At 33.6% G+C, this 21,399-nt stretch overlaps 1 protein-coding gene across 5 annotated transcripts in view; it reads left to right on the forward strand.

The window, feature by feature from the left end:
* Nucleotides 1-21,399, forward strand: part of ATF7IP (activating transcription factor 7 interacting protein) — a 115,409-nt gene that overhangs the window by 34,630 nt on the left and 59,380 nt on the right. For 3 of the 5 annotated variants that reach the window (XM_019744727.3, XM_088798085.1, XM_019744729.3), the window contains exons 2-3: nucleotides 10,903-12,560; nucleotides 19,483-19,563. In XM_019744727.3, coding sequence (XP_019600286.3) covers nucleotides 10,910-12,560; nucleotides 19,483-19,563 — 1,732 coding nt within the window. In that variant the 5' untranslated portion in view covers nucleotides 10,903-10,909. Of the gene's footprint in view, nucleotides 1-5,272; nucleotides 5,373-6,480; nucleotides 6,599-10,902; nucleotides 12,561-19,482; nucleotides 19,564-21,399 lie in introns of those variants that run through there. The other 2 variants (XM_019744728.3, XM_019744730.3) reach the window with 2 other exon arrangements.

Here is a 21,399-nt window from a genome sequence, read left to right on the forward strand (position 1 = left end):
CATTAACATGAATGTTAATGAAGGGCACTCCTTAAAGGAAGCTTAATTATTGCTGATCTGTTAAATTAATAAAAATAATTACACAACTGGAAAAAAAACAAAAAAACAACAACTGTGTTCTTACATGTTTTAAAGGCATGTTTTCTAAGCTTTATTCATGATTAAAGTAAGTCCTTTACATATAATTTTAATAATTAAAATTGTAAATTCCTTTAGTATTGAATATGTGAATTCATTTTGCATAACAGATAGTGACCAAAGAAAACATTTTAAAATTAATTTCCCATTTTATTAAAACACATTGATGGAGTTTGATGTAAGAAATGCGTAGAATATGTACTTTGATAAACAGCATTTGTTTTCAAATCACTTGACTGTCTAACCATCCTTTTAGCAGCTATAATTTAAATTCTTGAAATTAAAAGTTTATTATTTTCCTTTTTTTTTTGTGGTTTGGTCATTTCTTACTGGCCCATAATCTTCATAATTATTAAATTAGACTATACATTGGTTGACATCTTTAGGATCTAAAATCCACTTGAGTAAATTTGGAATGTACAAGGAAACATGCATATTAAGCATAATTAGGTTGCAAAGTCAGAATGATGAAGTACATTCCCTTTTCTGAGTAACAGAATAAATCATATCAGTCGTTGTCAACTTTAACATTACCCTACTTTAGACAGAATTGAAAAATCAAAAATAGCACTGTTGTACAAATTATATTTTTATATGTTTGATTCAACTTTTACTTGACATAAACAATAATTTGTATTCCTCACTGACAGGAGTTGTTTTAATTTAAGAAGATAATTATTGAATGCCTACTGTATAAAAGATACTGTATGTTGGAACAAGTGTCTGTTAAAAACAAATAAGGCATAGTCCTCACCCTATTTAGAGATCTGCTGTGATAAATTATTTAATCTTTGTATTTTGAATACACAGCGAACAGTCTCTTACGCATAACTCAGATTCCCAAATAATTGCAGGGAAAAAGTGCTAGTAAAAAATGCAGTGTTGTTCAGATTTTAGAGATTAGAGACACTAGAACTGTGATCAAAGTGCCTCATTATTCTCCTGAAAAAAAGAAAAACAAATATTTACATACACACGTATACATATATAAATAAAGTAATATGGACAACGGCATGTAACTTGAAAATGGCCTGTTTATTTAGCTTAGCATTCATTTTTCTTTAATTGCAATTTAATAAGAAAAGGTGCCAAGTTAATATTTTGGATGATGAAATGCAAAGCACATCTTTTTCCCCAAGAAAATAAATTGTTTTTGCTGGTAGCTTTGCTCTTATATTCACATCTATTTTGGGATCCATACTAGTATATTGTTTCTATTTTTAGGCTGTTGCTAGGCAGGTTAAAAATTTTTTCTCCATGGTTGCCTAATTTCTAGCTTTCTGATTGGTTACAAGAGCTTGCTTTCTTTAGCCAACCAGAGTGACTATGCAAATTGTATTTCAGCTTCTGTTGCTGTGAGAGAACTGATAAGATGGCTGCAGGGGGTTCCCTTTGGAGTATATTTATTATTTTAAGGCAGATTTTATTTTCATCATTGTGTAGTAATAAACAAAAGTAGATTTCTTTCAAAACTGGTGTTTTATTTTGAAATATGCAATGAAACTATCTGAACAAGTTTTAAGGCTTAAAAAATGCCTCTCGTGTCATATTTGGTTAATTTTAATGGTGCTCTGTATTGTACTCTGTCAGAGGCAGCTTTATGTACAAAGGGGTATATATTGTTACTTTTTGTTAGTGAATAAGCATCCTGAATCTCCAGACAGGTTGTCCTCTATATGTGAATATGTCACCAGCATGATAGTTTACAGTTCTGTCAGAAATATTCTAGATTACTATCTTTGCTTCCTAAAAGAATAATTTAGTTTTCTTATTTAAGACTTATTTTAGATATTAATTATATGTATATAGTGCATCATCATTCTTTTAGCCGGTATTTACTTACTGTATACTATGTGCCAGACAACATAAGGTTCATTAATATTATACCAGAATATTTATTTTATTTTTCATTCTTTTGTTAAATGTCCTCTAAAGCACATCGTAATGATATCAATATATTTTAGTATGTTTTCTGACAACAAAGCTTTGGACACTTAAAATGTATTAATCTTATACTAGGTACATGATGAGATGTGCCAAAGTGTTTGATTAAACAATACATAAGTATAGGTATTAAAGTCCATTTAGCATAATTATTTCGAAAAAGATACATTTAAAAGTACTGGCAATTAGAGTAGATGGTGGCGAGACACATCAGATGAATAAAAACAGTATTGATAAAATGTGACTAAGCCTTATATAACTCCAGAAAGTTCAGTAAGTATACCTCATTTTAAAACAAATTTATCAACATTAATTACATATAAGGCCTTTGGTTATAGTGCCAGTGTATAATAGAAGAGAATGCTTCTGTTTCCCTTGAGACTGATTGTCTAGTCCTTCTGGTAATAGACAGTTAATTGCATTTTCTATGTGTAGGAAACGTTATTAATATATATACATGGAGTGTTCATCCACACCATGTTCAGTACTATCTTTTTGTTAATAAAATGTTTTGTTCTTTTACGAGTATCTCATGTCCATCCTTACCATCCTGAGAGATAAGCATATTATAGAATTATGTCCCATTTAGGACAGGGAAAAAGAGTGGCTTATCTAAGATAAGTACATAGAAAACAGGGCTGCTGTTAATTTTACATATGTAGCCTTTCATTATTGGTATAATTACAGATGTACTTGTTGGCCTTAACAATGTAAACTTTCTAAAGTATGAACCAACACTCAGTTCTCTTGGTATAGTTGTTTTGTCCATGTTAGAAGTGTGACTTAGTAAAGGGAAGTTGGGTTAAAAACAAATGAAGAGCAAAATATTCAACTGTACTGCTATTCCTTTTTTTTAAATAACAGACTTATTGAGATATAATTCACATACAATACAATTCACCTATTTAAAGTGTATAACTGAGTGCTTTTAAAAATATTCAGAGTTGTGCAACCATCACTATACTTAAATTTAGAACATTTTTATTACCCCATAAAGAAACCCTGTACCTTTTAGCAGCCACTCCCCATTTCCTCCCCAACCCCCCAACCTTAGGTAACCTCTAATCTGCTTTCTGTCTTTATAGATTTGCCTTAGCAATTATATTAAATGACTTCTTCATTTTCAAAGAGAGAGAGAAGAAAATTGTGGCAAATATATAGTTTATTGCTTAATATTATCATACAGTTGATTTGCTACACCCCATGGGTGCAAAATTTAAAGGCTGAAATGCATAAGAAGGGTGCTTATGCTAATAAAAACAACTTCGTGCTGACTTGGGTGGCTGGTTGACCTTACTAAGTTACAATTATTTGTGTAATGGAAGGTATGATAGCAACATGAGTATTGATGTATTGATTCAGATCATTGTAAAGTTGAATTTGTACAAATTGTCACTTAAATGAGAAAAGAATATGACTTGGTATAGTGTATGACATATAATTTGCTCCTTGAAAAGTGTCGGTTAAAAACATGACCTTCTGTAACTTCACTCATTGTCTGCATAGATGGTGGAATTTCATTTAAGTATAGGACAAGCTAGAGGAGAGGGCCCTGATGGATAACTGTCTAATTTTTCTAAGAGGATGTAATTTGATAAATGTTACTCTAAAATTGCATGTTTTGGGATCAGTTTTAATTTGCCTATATAACAGAGTGATCCCAAAACTACACTGGAGAAGTGATTTTAAGGTATCTTGTATTTTTTCATGTAGACTACCCTAGAATTTCTCAAAACATAGCAGTGAATGCAGTAGGTTAGTGTAGTGAGCATTCTGGTTTTGATGTAACCAAACTTTCAAGAGCATGATTTGCTCTTGCTTTGCCCAAGGAATTGGTGGTAAAGCAAAATACCATTTACTTTGTTGTTTATTTTTTTAAAATTTCGTTAGGGGATATTCCATTCCACATTTTGTTGCCCTAGCTAGTATTAAGTTGATGACAGGCAGAAGTGGTTATTTGTTGAGGTGTCAGATAATCATGACCACTCAATACTTTACTGAATTTGTGAATATTAGGTAAAGAACAGATTTCACCAATTAATATTTTTTTAAAAATATGGTAGGATAGCTCTTGACAGTGTTTTTATGCAATTGAGAGAACCATTGCGTAGTAGAATTGAAGAATTGAATTCTGAACTATTGGTGCTCTGGGTCCTCAAGAAAATAGTGCCAGTGCTTTGTGAGTGACTGGGAGAGAGAACTTCCAGAAAGTATGAGAATAATGGGATTTTTAACAGAATTAGTGCAATTAGTGATCGTGTTTTACTACAGTTTTAGAAAAATAATTATTAACAAAGATACCCAGTGTTTAAAATAAAAATTTTGGAAGTCTGTTCACTCAATTTTAATAGATAAGTATCAAAGTGAATGAACCATTATATTATCAGGTTCACCAGTCTCAGTGGGCAGTAAACAGTAGAGTAGATTATTAACATTTATTGTACAATACACTGATTATTCCTTATGATTTTGTTTTCAGGACTGTTGCAAAATTCTCAAAATTTAGGAGTGCAAAATAAAATCACACAGTTCTTAACTGAAAACTTAAGAATCTAGTTGCATTTCTAGAGGCTAGGAGTCATCAGCATTAAGTGACTGTTTATGAGTAAGCCATTATTAGGTCTATTGACTTATGTTTAAGCCATTTAATGAAAACTCAAATTTGAATAAAAATTATTTTCTGCATGCTATTACTCAGAATAATGTTATACTAATGTCAGTTAACATGAATGTAATTGGAATGCATGTATCAAAGATAGAGTGTCAAGTCCACTGAAATGGCTTTGCTTAACATTTTATAAGTTTTTGCTAAGTTTTATTTTAAAATATACTTCAACAGGTATCCATAACTTTGAGTTAATAAGTGTTTGTATGTGTGTGCATTTTGACCCAACAATCCTGCTACTTCATATTGTTTTGTTAGTTTAAGACTGTTCTTGGAAAGCAGTAGGACAGACTCTCGTTTATTTAGCAGAAAAAACCCTATAGTAGAGCTGTTATAGAAAGAATCCGGGGGTATATTACAGATATGTTTCAGTTTCATTGTTCATGTATATTTTCACATAATTTGGATTGTTGTTAAAGCACTTGCCCTCATCTGCTTCCCTTGTTGCTGGGCAAGGTTCTGCTGCTGATGTCTGATTGGTTTTAGGCAACTACGGCTTTGAGCCAATCAGACAGTGAATTTCAGCTCTCTCACCGGACTGAAGCATTGAAGCAGCTGCTGATTTATTTTGCCTATGGGGAGATTGTGTAAACTAAGAGTATGGCTGCAGCAAGCTCCTTCTTGGGTACGTTTTGAAAAATTACTAGGTTCATCTATAACTGAAGGAGGAAAAAAAATGAGGTTTATTTTAAAAACTTGTTTACTGAGAAAATTTGATAGGTAGGGAATTTGAGAAAAAATATATTTTGACAGATTGGCTATTTTTATTTTAAAGGAATGTAGAGTGATGTAAATAAGAAAAATTACCCTTTAATTTACATATTTATTTACTGTGTAATCCACACATTTGCTTTATTGTTTCCAAAGGGGAAAGAGTTCATGCAACCTTTTTGTTACCTGCTGTGAAAGGTAATTAAGGAGGAAAGGATGTAATAATTGTACTTACAACACAACTTAGTTTGTCAAGAATCAGACATTTTAATTTCATTAAATGAATGAAACTAAGTCAGTTCAGTGCACTAGACAACAAAACACTTTATAATGCTAGCCACAGTAAACCTTTGGGTTCAGAATACTATTAATTTTGGAATTGGAAATCTATAGCAATAGTGATAGGTGAAATCACTATTGCTATGAAAATAATTTTTTTATTCAAATTTAAGATTTCGCTGGCTTTTTAGTTATAAGTGTCTTATAAATGTTGATGACTATGGATTTTTAAAAATAAATTTACATTTGAATTTTGTAGAAGAGGATGTTCTTGTTATGTATTATTTCTATTTCACTCATTCCCCTAGATAGGAAATTGATTTATATTTCTGGAAACATTCATGGATATTTAAAGGAACATAAATTAAAATAGCATAAAAGGTGTAAATTTTATTTATGTTTTATATTTTATTGTATGTGGATTTAGGATTTTATGCAGTTATGTTCTAGATGACTTATATCAGACAAAGAAAAAGAACCTCACTGAAGTATTGCAGATACAGGTTTTAAGTATGTTTCTCTGACCTTATTGTCTGTCTCCTGTTGCTGGGCAGGAATCAGAATGCTGGCTGCTGATTGGCTGAGTTAGTGAGCAGCTCTTGAACAGCCACTTAAATTCTGAGCCTTTTTGAGCTTGGAGATTGTAGGTTTTGACATTACAGCTTTTGGTAATACTTCTCTTTGTTGTTTCATAGCTATGGTCTCTTCGCTAAAAAGAAGAGTGAAAGGAATGTGTGGAGGGGGATGAAGCAGAGAAGAAAATAATGTTTTCACTTAAATAAGAGGCTCGTTGGGCTTTCCCTAAAATAATTTACCCAAAATTGGAAAAAAAACTTCCAAGCTATAGAAACTTATTTGCAGGTAACATACCCTTCTTGGTTATTTAAATATAAATTCCTTTGGTAAAAGTGAAACCCTTGTGAATGCTGTAGAAAAAGATTTTATTAGTGATGGTATTTCCCCAGAGTTCTTGAATCTAAATATACAGAGTAAGGACTTACAAACATTTTTTTGACTATCTTCCTCATGAAAAAATATTTTCAGTAGAAAGTAGTTCATCACGTTTTATACATTTACTTCCAGATATGGCAGACATTTTCTACTGTAAAATATGAATGCTTTTTTCTGGGAAAATGAATTACAGTCATGTGAGAACTTCATGATTCTAGTGTTGCCACCTAAAACAGAAGTATTTCTTTTGTGAAATAGTTTTGTGAATGGCATCTCAGTTACAAGGTGATGATATTTAAAATAATCCTTAGAAATGTTTTGTTCCCATAGTGCAGCAATGGAGACTTATTTGCAGGTAACACACCCATCTCTAATAATGTGTCTCTCAAATATATTTTGCTTATGCAAAACAGATTTTTAAAAACCTGCTACTGATTGGTTTGCACAGATATGGCTGAACTAGTTTGAACTGGTTGTTCAGGCTACTTCCTTATTGCTTTGTCTGTTTTTCATTATACTTAGAACCTATAAAAGACCTGGTAAATGGCTGTAGTGTGCTCCCTTGTGGGTATAGATGGTAGTTATTCTATAATTCTGTACAGTATTTTATTGTTTCTGAACTGAGTGGCAATTTTGTTGATAAAACTAGCTTGCTTAGATTATACTTATTTTTAGTCAATGTCATTTGGTGGTGGCAGTTTATTAAATGTTATTTGGTGGTGATATTTGCATGTTGGATTTTCTAATTTATATAGAAAATAAGAGTATTTAAGAGAAATTTTCCTCAGATTATGTAGTTTGTGCCTAAAAACATCCTGAATATACACAATTAAAATAACATTTATTGAGTGTTTACTACGTTCTAAGTGCTTAATATGTAGAATCTCATTTAATCATCACTATAACCTCTGTGGCAGGTACTGACTGATACTTCCTTTTTAAAGTGGCTGAAACTAAAAATTGAAATGTTAGGTAACTTGCTGTATGTCACCTAATTATATGGGAGAGAGAGCGGGAGTTCAAATCTATGTTTCTGTCTGCAGAATTCATGTTCTTAACGGGGTTACTAAAAATTATGAAAATACACTTATTTTTAGAGGAAAGCTTACTTTTAATGCAACTGGTAATAACTGCTAGCTATTCATATACAGCTGAGAAATGTGGATATTATGAAATCTAAGTCCAAAAGAATTGCAGTTCAATATTTGAAAATATTTAAAGGGTAACCATATTCCTTATATTATAAATTTCATTATTTTGTGTGTTTGGGGTCAGCAAGGAAAAGTAACTATAAAATTTGCATTGTGTCTTTGCAGAAAAATTTTCAGTTAGCATGAGTTTAGAATGGATAGTGAGTGGAAAAAAACTTGAAGTTTGAATTTTAGACTGCAATTCATAATCCTTAAAATAGTGCTTATGATAATTTTGCATTGAAGTTTCTATTCAATTGCAAGATAAGTTTTCCTAAATAGTTTTACTCAGTTCCATAATTTGAATTAAAAGGCTAGGAAGCCTGAGAAATACAATTTTCTTAGTGTGAGAGAATGAATGCAGAGTATACCAAAATCCAGAAGTACTGTGACAAAGTGGTAGGTTCTCAAGCTGTATTGGCCTGCAGCAAACAGGCTAGGCCATTGTTTTATGCCTTGCGGCCAAAGGAACAATGGAACACCTGAAAATGAACAAGTTGGGTTTATTATTTGTTGCATTGAGAGAGAATGCTCAAACTGTGAGACACATCAGTAAGAGGATGTTAGGAAAAAACCTACTATGGGATTTAGTCGTTGTAGTATAGTATAGCTTGGGTTATTTGGGGGAGGGTTTGACGAAGTAGAACCTCTCTGGATTGGGTACTGTCAGAAAGTGGGGGCAATTCTGTGCTTGGGTATCTCAATACGTCTTATCTATAGTTAGGACAGACTACAGTGAGGATAAAGCTGCAATTGGTAAAGGATAGGCATCACTCATTTAAGGAGATGGTTGGTGTCTTATGGGTTGCACAGTGACCTATCTGATTTGAATGTTGAGATGGTTTTATGTCCAACAGGAGAACAACATGGCTTGGCTATAAGCGTTGAGTCAGTTTGTAATAACATTAAGGCCTACTTGTGAGCGACAGATAGGTTCTGAGACCTCAGAGTCTGCCGTTTTTTCCTTCTCCAGCTACAGCAAGTGTGTCCTACCATCATTCCTACTGGTAATAATGATGGTAAATGAATATTCATTGTGAAAGCATTACTCTTGCTCCCTGTACGTCTTAGCCCTTACAGGATTTTTGTTTTATTCCACTAGAGCCTGGTGACATTATCTTTCTCCGGTACCAAATCCTTGCCCTCTTTTGCTTTCCTTTCTCCATTGGCCAGATGTTAACACAGAAACGGTAATAGAGAACACCCTTATCTTGGTTCTGATCTTATTTTACCATGAAGTATGGTATTTGTAGTTTTCTTAGTAGATAACTTTTATTAGATTTTAGTTGTTTCCATATATTCTTAAAGTTTTCTGAGCGAGTTAATTATGAGTCAGTGTTGAATTTTATCAAATGAGTGAATATTCTGTATCTGTTCAGATTCTGTTTATGTGGTGATTCACATTGCTTTTTTCCTCCTTAAGTAACAGAAATTTAGTGTCTCACAGCTCTGGAGGCTGGAAGTTTGAAATCAAGGTATTGGCAGGGCCATGTTCCCTCTCAAGGAACTAAGGAAGGATCTACTCCAGACCTCTTTCCTAGCTATGGCTTGCGGCTGCCTAACTCAAATCTTCGCATGGTTTTCTTCCTGTGTGTGTTTCTACAAATTTCCCCCGTTTTATAAGTACACCAATCATATTGGGTTAGGGCCCATTCTAATGACTTTATTTTAATTTGATTATCTTTGCAAAGACCTTATCCAAATAAAGTCACATTCTGAGATATTGGGGCTTAGGTCTGTAATACATTTTTATCAAGTGGACACCTTGGTCGGACCTGAAATAAAGCCATAATGCTTCATGACTCACTTGTAATTTACATTGCGTGATTTTTCACTATGAAACCAACCATGTATTTTTTTAATGAGCTTCATATGATCATAACGTGTGACTTTTTAAAGAAATTTACTTCTAAACAACTCACTGAAAGAAATTACAGTAGAAATTAGAAAATATTTTAACCGAACAAAAATAGGTATGACACATCAAAATGTGAGATGTAGCTAAAACAGCACTTGGGGGGAAATTTATAGCTTTGTATACATACCTTACAACAAAGGAAAGATAGAAAAGTAATCAATAATGTTTACCATATTGAGGAACTGCCAGACTGTTTTCCAAAGCAGCTGCACCATTTTATAATGCTGTCACCATTGTATGAGAGTTCCAATTTGTCCACATCCTTGCCAATACTTGTTTTTCTCTTTGGTTATAGCCGTCCTGCTATGTGTGAAGTGTTTTATCATTGTGATTTTTGTTTACATTTCTCTGATAACTAATGGTGTTGAGCATCTTTTCATGTTTATTGCTTATTGACTATTGGTTATTTGTGTATCTTTTAGAGAAATATCTATTTAAGTCCTTTGCCCATTTTTAAATTGTTTTTTGTTGTTATTCAGTTGTAACAGTATTTTATGTTTTCTAGATGCAAGTTATCTCATCAGATACATTATTTGTAAATACGTGATTTGCAAATATATGTACATATTTTTCTTTATTGTAAGTTGTCATTTCACTTTCTTGATGGCAGTTCCTTATTAATATATTTATAGTTCTGTTCATCTAAATATGACTTCACAATCTTTCCTTATGTTCCTTAGTTTTCTGCCCTTTTTTATTTATCTCTACACCTGTTTCCCATTCTCCTACTGTTTTTATTCTCTTATACTTTCATTTTTCTTTCTCCATCTACTTTTTTTTTTTACTTTCATCTACTTGTTTATGTATATACATCATCATTAAACTCTCTAAATCCATTGGCTTACTGAGAATGAAAACTAGCAATTAGTTACCTTTTTCTAATACTTCCTGTAATTGATCTTCTATGGACTGTACCTATTATCAATTTTATATTACATAAATCCAATAAATACAAAATTAACATATAGCAAGGATTATTATGCTTTCTATATGTCATTATTTCAAAATTACATGAAGTGGTATTATAAGATGAATTTGCAGTAAGTCTATAATTAGGTGGCTTCTGTTTCAATTATTAATAAACTCTCTCTCTCTTTTTTTTAAAGATTCAAAATGGATAGTATAGAAGAACCTCAGAAAAAAGTCTTTAAGGCTAGAAAAACAATGAGAGTGAGTGATCGGCAACAACTTGAAGCAGTGTACAAGGTAAAAGAAGAACTGCTGAAAACTGATGTCAAGCTGTTAAATGGCAACCATGAAAATGGAGATTTGGACCCAACCTCACCTTTGGAAAATACGGATTATATTAATGACAAGGACGAGGTGAATGGCATTGAAGAACTTTGTTTTGGCCCTGAAAAAAGTAAATCAGAATGGAAAGAAACACCTTGTACCTTAAATGTTAATGTAAAAAACAAACCAGATGATGATTTAAAGAGTGAACCTTTGTCTCCTAATAATACAATTCCTGAACTACCCTCTAAACTGCCTGCTGAACCAGCTTCTGGTGATCCAGCCTCTGATGATCTGGCTACTGCAGATATGGCCTCTGGAGATTTGGCCTCTGGAGATCTGACCTCTGCAGTATTAACCTCTAGTGATTCCACCTCTGGTGATTCCACTTCTGATGAACCTGCCTCTGGTAATCCTGCCTCTAGTGATCCCACCTCTGGTGATCCCGACTCTGGTGATCCAGTCTCTAGTGAGCCGGTCTTTGGTGAGCCCGTCTCCAGTGAGCCGGTCTCTGATGAGCTGGTTTCTGGTGAACCAGTCTCTGGTGAGCCAATCTCTGGTGAAACGATGTCCGGTGAGCCTGTCTCTGATGAACTGGTCTCAAGTAAACCAGTCGATGGTGAACCAGTCTCTGGTGAACCAGTCTCCAGTAATCCGGCCTCTAATGATTCAGCATCTGATGACCTAGCCTCTGGAACACTGGCCTCTGATGATGATCCAGCCTCCGGTGATTTGGACTCTGGTGATCTGCCCTCTGGTGATCCAGTCTCTGATGGAACGGTTTCTGATAAACCGACATCTGATAAACCAACTTCTGAATCAGCATTTGATCCTACCTTTGAACCAAGTTCTGTACCAGTTTGTGAACCAGTTCCTGAAACTGATAATACAGAACCGACTAGCAATAAAGGTGATGATTTTCTTGAAAAAAATGGGGATGGTGAAAAGTTAGACAATGACACCATGATTTTCTCGTTTAATGAGAAAAATAAAGCTGATAGCAATATTGATGCTGATGAAGAAATTCTAGAGGCAGATGATACAATTATTTGTTCAGATCTACCTCCTGAAAACGAAAAGAAGGTAGAAGAAGATGCTATCACAGAACCTGCTCTTGGAGAGGAGGCTATATCTAGCAGTATGGAAATTGACCAAAATGAAAAGAATGAAGATGAAAATTCTACAGACCTTACAGAAACCATTAGTGAAAATGTTATAAAAGATGACAAAAATGAGAATATCTTAAAAAAGACAGATTCTATGGAGACAGATGAAATTATTCCTATTTTGGAAAAGCTTGCACCTGCTGAAGATGAACTTACTTGCTTCTCTAAAACTTGTCTCCTTCCAATTGATGAGACAAATCCAGATTTGGAAGAGAAGATGGAAGGTTCTTTTGGTTCACCATCTAAACAAGAAAGTAGTGAGAGTTTGCCAAAAGAAGCTTTTTTGGTCCTCTCTGATGAAGAGGATATTTCAGGTGAAAAAGATGAGTCTGAAGTTATATCACAAAATGAGACACACACTCCAGGTTAGCATATTATTTAAACTTAAAAAAATTTGATTAGATTTAACAAACTTTAATAAAACATTCTCGTAAAGTTTTAAATTTATTTGCAAAGAAGGTTGAGAATGATGGTGACTCTGATGTTCTCTGAACTCATAGATCTTAACTTCACAGAGTTCAGAATTACAAAGTATCTACTCTGTGAGCAGCATTGTGTGAAGTGCTAAGAAGGGAGATAGTGTAAGAAGAAAATATGGCTCTTGCCCTTAAGAGGCTTACAGTCTAGGAAGAGAGATAAGAGGGACCAACTAACACTATGATATAGCAATTTTAAGTCAGTACATGATTGACCAAAGTCCTAGTAATTGTTCTTGCTATCACTTAGCAACCAAATAATTTAGAATATAAAAGCCTACTAGTTTATTTGCTTCCATTGATACAAATCACTTTTTACAATTAATTTTCCCATTGACATCTGTTTCTTTTAATATTCTTTGTTTGGGAAATGATACCATTATTGCTGGAAGCCAGAAATCTTGAAGCCTGATTATCTATTTGATGAAGAAATCATCCATTTGCTTTCTCAAGTCCTCATGATTTTACCCAACCTACTCTCTATCCTCTCATTTTTTGAATGATCTCTCTATAACCTAAATCTCTATAGAGAAAAAGAGAATGAGAAAAATCCTACTTTGCTTTCATGGTCAAACTCAGATTCCTATCTCAGTTCCTTTCAGGTGGGTATGAGTACTTTTATGTTCTTATTGTATCTCATGCTCTTAGAGTTCTGAGAGGGGTGACCTTACTAGCATGAAACATACCATCCGGTTTCTAGTTCCTTCAAAGAAAATAAAAATGAGGCTGGCCTAGAAGACAGGATTCCCCCCTGCCCCAACAACATATCGTACCGGCTTTTGGAGGTAGAGATTTTTTTATTACTAAAAGATGACTTCCATTTCCAAAGAGCATTTATTCATTCAGTAAACCTACGTAGAGAGACAGGCCAGGCTCTTCTTGGTTCTGGGGATTTAAAGACAAAATTTAGTACTTGCCCTCAGGATGCAGACAAGAATGAAGACACAGACCATTAAATACAAGGCTGTGAATACAGTAATAATGTTAAATTGGTATTATGGGAGTTTAGGGAAGGGTAACTTTATGAGAGTATAATATGTATTCAGGAAAGCACTTGCCTTTCATTGCATAGGTTAATCCCTCCTTTTTTGGGGGGTAGAGGGTGGGGAGAGTGTAATCCCTCTTAACGACAGATAGCTTCATCCTGCTTGCTCAGGCCAAAAACCTTGGAGCCATTCTTATTTTTTCCTTCATATCCCATACCCAATCCATCAGGAATTCCTGTTGGCTTTACCTTCAGAATAGATCTAGACTCCAGCCAGTCTCTTTTTGCCATCCTCACTGCTATCACCCCAGTGCTGAGCCACCACCAGTGGGACAAATGATGCCTGGGTTACTGTTAAGTGCTCAGTAAAAATTTGTGGGGTGAATGAATAATTGGAAATATAGGAGAAGTATATCATGGAGGACTTTAGTTACAATGCTGAAGCATTCTGATAGTACTAGGGAGCCATTAAATGATTTCAAGCAGGGGAGAATGATATGAAATTTACATTTTGGAAAGATAATAATTAACAGTATTTAGAGTGAGCTTCATTCATTCATGCATTGAGTATTTAAATAAAGAATAATATTGGGGCAAGTCCTTAAAAAAACTTTTTGGTAGTCTTTACAAGAAAGTCATAGTAAATTGCAGCTTATTATTTAATGAGTTTATACATTTTGCTTTTATGTCAGAGTCTTGATATTGAAGACCATCCTTCCCACACAATGCTGTTAAATGTAGAGAGATGAATATTAAGCAACCCATGTTGCATACTTTGAAAATTCAGTTGGGTGTATTTTTGGTTACTTGCTTTTAGACTTTTATCTGATTGTATGCTATTAGCAGAATAAGTTTAGTGATTGATTTAATTTCTTAGCCAGTTACTAAACTTATTTTTTGTTTCTCCCCCAAGGAAATTTTGTGTATTGTGGGTTGACGTATAGTTTCTTCATCGGTTCTTAAACTATACCCTGTTCTCTTTATATGGTAGCAGAATCTGTTATATGTCATATTTGTTGCTGTGCACCTGATGTGTTTAGAACACAGAATTATAAATTGAAGTACTGAAGTTTAGCTCTTCCCTCTGTTAACATCTATGTGTGGTACTAATAGGAAATCTCTGTTATTTCAGGAACTTCTTTAACAAATTTGTTTTAAATATGGCAGTTATGATGGGTCTGAGCAGCAACAAAAAGTAATGAAAGATACCAGAAAGCAAATAGAAAAGCAATTTGAATTTTACAAAGGTAGAAGAAAGATCTAAAAAAGTATTGCAGACATACCTTAGTAGGCCTGAAGACACTATCATGTGGTTGCATAATACTATATAATAACTGATACTCACTAAATGGTTAAAATCATAGTCTAAGAAGCCTAGGAAAATGAAGATTTCTCTTTGGGAAAGTCAAACAGCATTAGAGGAGGTATACACATTAGTTATACCTGCCATGTACTCTCCATACCATGTACTTTCTTCTAGCTACTGTTCCATCTCTTTCCTCTCTTTTAGGGCCATTCTTCAAATTATGTTAACAAAGCTAGCACCATTTCTTCTCCTCCTATTTATTAGTATTTAACTTAATTGAATTTTGATTTCCACCTTACCAGCCCCCTTCCTAATTGTTCTCAGTAAAGTGACATTGATGTTCATGTTGTTAATTCCAGGGGCATCTTTTTTTGGTCTTGATTCTCTCATAATTGGATGGCCTCTTCAACAGTTCCTTCCTCTTAAGACTCTTCTTAGCTTCTGAGCTACTGCATTCTCCATTTTTTTCTCCTTTTTGGCCCTTCTCGTTCTATTTCTTATGGAGAAATAGGAGGGAGGGCTCCCCTCCACTTACTTGTTTATTTTTTAAATAAACATTGCTATTAATGTTATTGAAGAGAAAAATCTGTTTTAGAGTAGATCAGATTTTATATTAAATTCTGACTTAGTTTACTTACAATTTTTATTTCAGATTAAAAAATATCTGTGGTTGATTTGTTTTTCCCTGTTTATTGGATCTTTAAGATAAATAAGATGAACATAAATGCTAATGAGGATAATTGCATGGGACTAGAATTAAGGTTTTTGTCTATTTTTGCTCTAGGTTGGTAGTGATAGAATTGTCATGGTTTAAAAGTCAATTAAAATTTAATAATTTGTTGTCACTATTATGTTCAGCTAAAATTCTTTATTTTTTCCATCCATTTATATTCAACTGTTTCTTATGTATTTGGTTTTTCTTTGTGGGACCTCTTATTCCTTACACTGCTGTGGAAATTGCAGATTTTTCTTTTCAGAGTTGAGAAAGATAAAAAAATGAAGCAGGTTTTGGGAAGAGGAGTGACTATAGGAGGAAAATAAGTTTTAAATGACTGTTGTTGCCAGAGTTAGCTATATCTCTGAATTTCAGGGCAGGAACTTGGACTGTCTAGAAAATTTGGGAGTAGATAGAATATAGACATTAGTTGAAGTTGAGTAGCAAGATGAGATCACTTCAGAGTGAGTATAAATGGAGACAAAAGGAGATCCAAGAACTCAGCTTTTGGCATTCCAGTGTTTAAAAGTTGGGGATATGAGAAAGAACCAGCAGAGGAAACCAATCAAGAGCAGCTCTTCAGGTAGAAAGAAAAACAGATTTTGTTGTCTTAGAAGTCCAGTAAAGAGAATGTTTCAACCAGGAGGATGCAGTTAACTCTATGTATTAAATGCTGTTATTTGTTCAAGTAAGATGAAAGAGAAATATTTAATGACCTGGGTATCATTTGTGACCTTGACAAGGGACAGTATAATTGAAAGCCTAATTGAGATTGGGTTTCAGAGAGAAGGGGAGAAGAAGAATTGGAGACAATAAACTGTAACTCCCCCCACCCCTAGTTTTGCTAAAAAGGGGCTCAAAAATTTACTATGGAAGATATTATTTGTATATTTTTATTAGTTAAGTAAAACTTCAAAAAATTTCTGGAAAAGTCACATTACCAGTAGTGCCACATTTTTCTGATATGTCTTGTGTGGTTGAGACTCTTCATATGTTTATTGGACATTTGTATTTCCTTATCTATATATTGCCTGTTCATCTCTTTGGTCCATTTTTCTAATGTCTTTAATTAATCTGTAGGATTTTTTCCCCCCAATTATCTCATAAAGCCAATAATCTAAGGCAGGGGATTGGCAAACTATGACCTGTAGGCCCTGTCTGTTTTTGTCAGTAAAGTTTTATTGGAACATAGCCAGACCCATCTGTTTATACATTACACATTGTTTATGATTGATTAAATAAAAAATACTTGCCAACCCCTGATCCAAGGCAATAGTTGTGTCCATATTTTCTTGGAGTAAAGTTCTATAAAGTGTAATTCTAAAAATGGGAAATTAACACCCTCATGTAAATTCTGTCTTCTAATCTTCTGTAACACACTTTTTCCATCTTAATGGAATTTTGTCAAGATAATGGTCATCAGCTAAATATTAAACATCTACTTTGTCTTTACCAAAGTTTTGAGGGTTACCAGAATTACAAGACGTGGCATGTGCTCTTAGTGAGCTTACTGTCTAGTCTGATTGAAAAAAATATCACACATTGAACTATATATTAAAATTGCCAACTTGTAATGATGTTATACTCAATATCAGAGGAATTATAGCAGAAACTGTCTGTGAATGAAGACAAATTAAAAAAACAGTCTGAACCTAATCATTTGGATGAGTTTCAGAAGTCCCAAGAACTACTTGAAATTATAAGAGGTGCCAAAAAAATGTATACACGACTTGTGTTTATCTTTTATCAGTATATATTGAGTATTACAATTTTAATACAGTTTTTTCCTTTCTTGAAATGCGTATGCATTTTTTTGGCACCCTCTGTATGTAAAGATGTCTGTGTACAAGGGCCTTTGATATTATTATTATGGGTTGATGGAGGTCCATTCATATTCTCTAGAGACTTTCAGAACAAAACCATTAAAGAAATATTGGGCCTTAACTCTTTCTATAGAACCCCAGGTTCTTTCCATCAAATAAAACTCAAGCATAGATTTTAATTCTATGTGTCTATTCTAAAATCCCAGTGAATATTTTAAGTGTTGAGAATTCAGTCATACCCTCTCAGGATATCTGGAAAATGGAAACTGGGTGATAAGAGGAGGTGTTTGAGTAAAATTAATCTCAAGTTAAGTTTGATGTATCTGTAAGACGAGCGAGCTAACATGCATAAAAGGCAGATGAAACCAGGCCAATTGGCTGTGCTGTATTCTAAATGATCTGGCTTGCAGTTACCCTAATTGGAGCCATGGCAAATTTTGTTCTGTGGGTGGTATGACAATTTGGTAAATAAAGACTGTAAACCTTCATTTCTAGCAACCCAATTTCTCTGTCTCTCTAGAAACTCTGGGACTAGGAAATTCAGGAGTCATCATTTTCAGTATTAAAATCAGGAAGATTTGGAAAACTATATACCATATACGAGTAGAAAAAAATGCTTTGTCAAGAGTTCACAGTCTACAAGGGAACAAAACACACTTTCATTTAATTGTAACTGGGGGTGAGGAATGAGATCTTAAAACATTTTTAATGAGCATAGAGTAGTAAATGGAATTTAATTTTCTAATACTCATTTATTTTAAAGTTTAAAAATAGTTTTAGTAATCTTTATGTATTTTGTTAGCCTTTTTGTTTTATTTTACTATAGTCGCATTTTACAGCTTTATTGTTTTAGTGTGAAAAACATATTTGTAAGAACCTTAATAGGTTCATCAATGATCATGTCTATTTTCAGCTAAAAGATCTTATAAGTTTTTTTAATCTTGACTTTCTACTGTCAGGGCTGTTGGGATTAAAGCCCTGGTGTTTCGAAAAGAAATGGCATATCAAAATCTTTATGTAGTGCTATATGCCTCATGACTGCTTATGTAATTTTTTTGCAGAGAATGATGAAACATAGCATTCTTTCTTGAAGGCACTGAGGAAGCCAGTTGTAGTGCTGTAAGGGGGGGAAATAGAAACCCAAACATTAATGATTTGTTCTTCTCTCCCATTTAACGACTAAGTTAGTTAAAGAGATATAGATTGATTGGCAAACGGCTATTTCTGGTACGTCTGGGATTTTATTTGTTGTAGCAATACAGTTGTGTAGCTATGACTAGCAATATTTTTTGGAGTACTCTTTAATTGTTATATTTTATGTGCTTCTTGTGAAAATAACCTTTCTGAACGTTACTTTCTTCATCTGTGTGATGGAAAAAATACATGTATAGTGTAGGATTATATTGAGGATATGGAGTAATATATATATGTCAAGCATCTAGCTCAGTTGTTGGCACTGGTATCAAAGTAGCTATTACTTTTCAGTAAATATCTTTAGGATAGCTTTTCCATTCCTCTTTTATGAACTGTTCCATACCGTTGAAATAACATAATAATTCAACCTGTCTGGTCAAACTATTCCATGTTTTGACAGTGGTTTGCCACTAATTTGTAATTTTTTTGAAATTGTCACAATCACTATTTTAGTTTTAGTAATCGAATATAAGGAGTCTAAGTGTTTTATGGTTTTTTTCACATTTTATTAATCTGTTGGTGAAGTAAATTACTAAGCTTCTTTGTTTTAAAAATCTGTACTGTTAAGTTTTTTCCATGTTAAGAGTTTATTATGAATTTGCAGGAACATTTGAAAGTAGACTTCGTCATTCATATCTACCAGTTCATGCTCCCTTTTTCTTCAAAATTTCACATTTTTGAGACTCTGATTTCATAAAAGATTATTAACTGGATGGTTACACCAAAAGTATAAATTATAATGAGCTGTTATGAATTCTAATGGAAGTAAGTTTCTGTTTTTGTTACAGAAGTAGAAAGTAATGAAAAGGACAGCAAACCTGAGGAAGAAGAGCAAGTAATACATGAAGATGAAAGACCCCCTGAGAAAAGTAAGCATGTACATAAAACTGTACCATTTTAAAAAATACGAATTCATTGTTTCTACTTTTAAAGCCACAGAATATATTTTCTGTCTTATGAGATGATTGTAAAATTTTGCAATTTAAGCCACTCTTAAATCATTTTGTTAGTGGCTAACCAAAGGACCTTTGAAAGTATTACTTTATGAACTTCAGTGTTTTGTTTATTTATACTTTTCATTGTTCCATAAGAAAGATTTAAGCGTAATATTTGGTAAGGTACTATCTGACTTTCGTGAGAGAAATTGTTTAAGATTTATGTTTAGAGCATGGGACTCAACAGTTTTGTCTGGGATGATATACTCGGAAGTGAATGATAGTATGTGTCTCAGTCTACTTAAGGCTGTTAAGCTTCGTGGAAGGGAAAATGAAGGGATTGAGTGTCATTAGGTTTATAGGAAGATCATTGCACTAGAAGTCAGGATGCCTGGGTTCTGTAACTCTCCTCCTCATACTGCTCTCCCTGTATGACTATGTACATTATGATTACAAGAGAAGTCATTGAGTAGAACTGGATATTTTAAAAGGCACATCGATACGGATATAGAGTGAAGTGGAGAGGGATAGGTATGATCACATAAAGCCATTTGCCTTCAATAAGTGTGGAGATTTTAGACTCTTCACTGTTTATGTATTGAAAAAGAAACCAGATAAAATTTGCTTGTGATCCCATGAATGTTATAGAAATTTTCCAAGTGAAGATCTTTGTATATCTATTCTTTACCAAATTTACTTTTATACTGACATTTTTATTATTTTGATATGTTTGAAATTCATTAAGATAAGTTAAGAATAGCTATTATTGTTATTTTCCTAAGGCTGATGATTAAGAATTTTTCCTAAATTTACGAGGAGGAAGAATTAAATAAAACTAGTCACAGTTGTTAGAAATCTGTGATATGAGAATGAATACTGAGATCTGTGATATGATAATAAAAACTATTTTGTCAGAGTATTCATGTGCATTATAAAATTTAAGTGGAATGAATATCAGGTGATTTTTTCTCAATATTCATATTTTTACGTTAGTCTCCATTTTTTTAAATTAAATTTATTGGGGTGACAATTGTTAGCAAAATTACATAGATTTCAGGTGTAAAATTCTGTATTACATCATCTATAAATCCCATTGTGTGTTCACCACCCAGAGTCAGTTCTCCTTCCATCACCATATATTTGATCCCCCTTACCCTCATCTCCCACCCCCCTCCCGCATTATCCTCTGGTAACCACTAAACTATTGTCTGTGTCTATGAGTTTTTGTTTCTCATTTGTTTGTCTTGTTCTTTTGTTTTTGGTTTATATACCACATATCAGTGAAATCACATGGTTCTCTGCTTTTCCTGTCTGACTTATTTCGCTTAGCATCATACTCTCAAGATCCATCCATGTTGTCACAAATCATCCCATATCATCTTTTCTTACCACCAAATAGTATTCCATTGTGTATATATACCACAACTTCTTTATCCATTCATCTATCGAAAGACATTTTTGTTGTTTCCATGTCTTGGCCACCGTAAACAAAGCTGCAATGAACATTGGAGCACACGTGTCTTTATATATAAATGTTTTCAGATTTTTTGGGTAGATACCCAGGAGAGGGACTGCTGGGTCATATGGTAATTCTATTCGTAATTTTTTGAAGAAGCTCCACACTGCCTTCCATAGCAGCTGCACCAGTCTGCATTCCCACCAACAGTGTATGAGGGTTCCTTTTTCTCCACAGCCTCTCCAACACTTGTTACTATTTGTCTTGTTGATGATAGCCGTTCTGACTGGGGTGAGGTGATATCTCATTGTGGT

The sequence above is a fragment of the Rhinolophus sinicus genome, chromosome 1, assembly GCF_057876585.1.
Source record: "Rhinolophus sinicus isolate RSI-liver-muscle chromosome 1, RSI-T2T, whole genome shotgun sequence".
Lineage (NCBI taxonomy): Eukaryota > Metazoa > Chordata > Mammalia > Chiroptera > Rhinolophidae > Rhinolophus > Rhinolophus sinicus.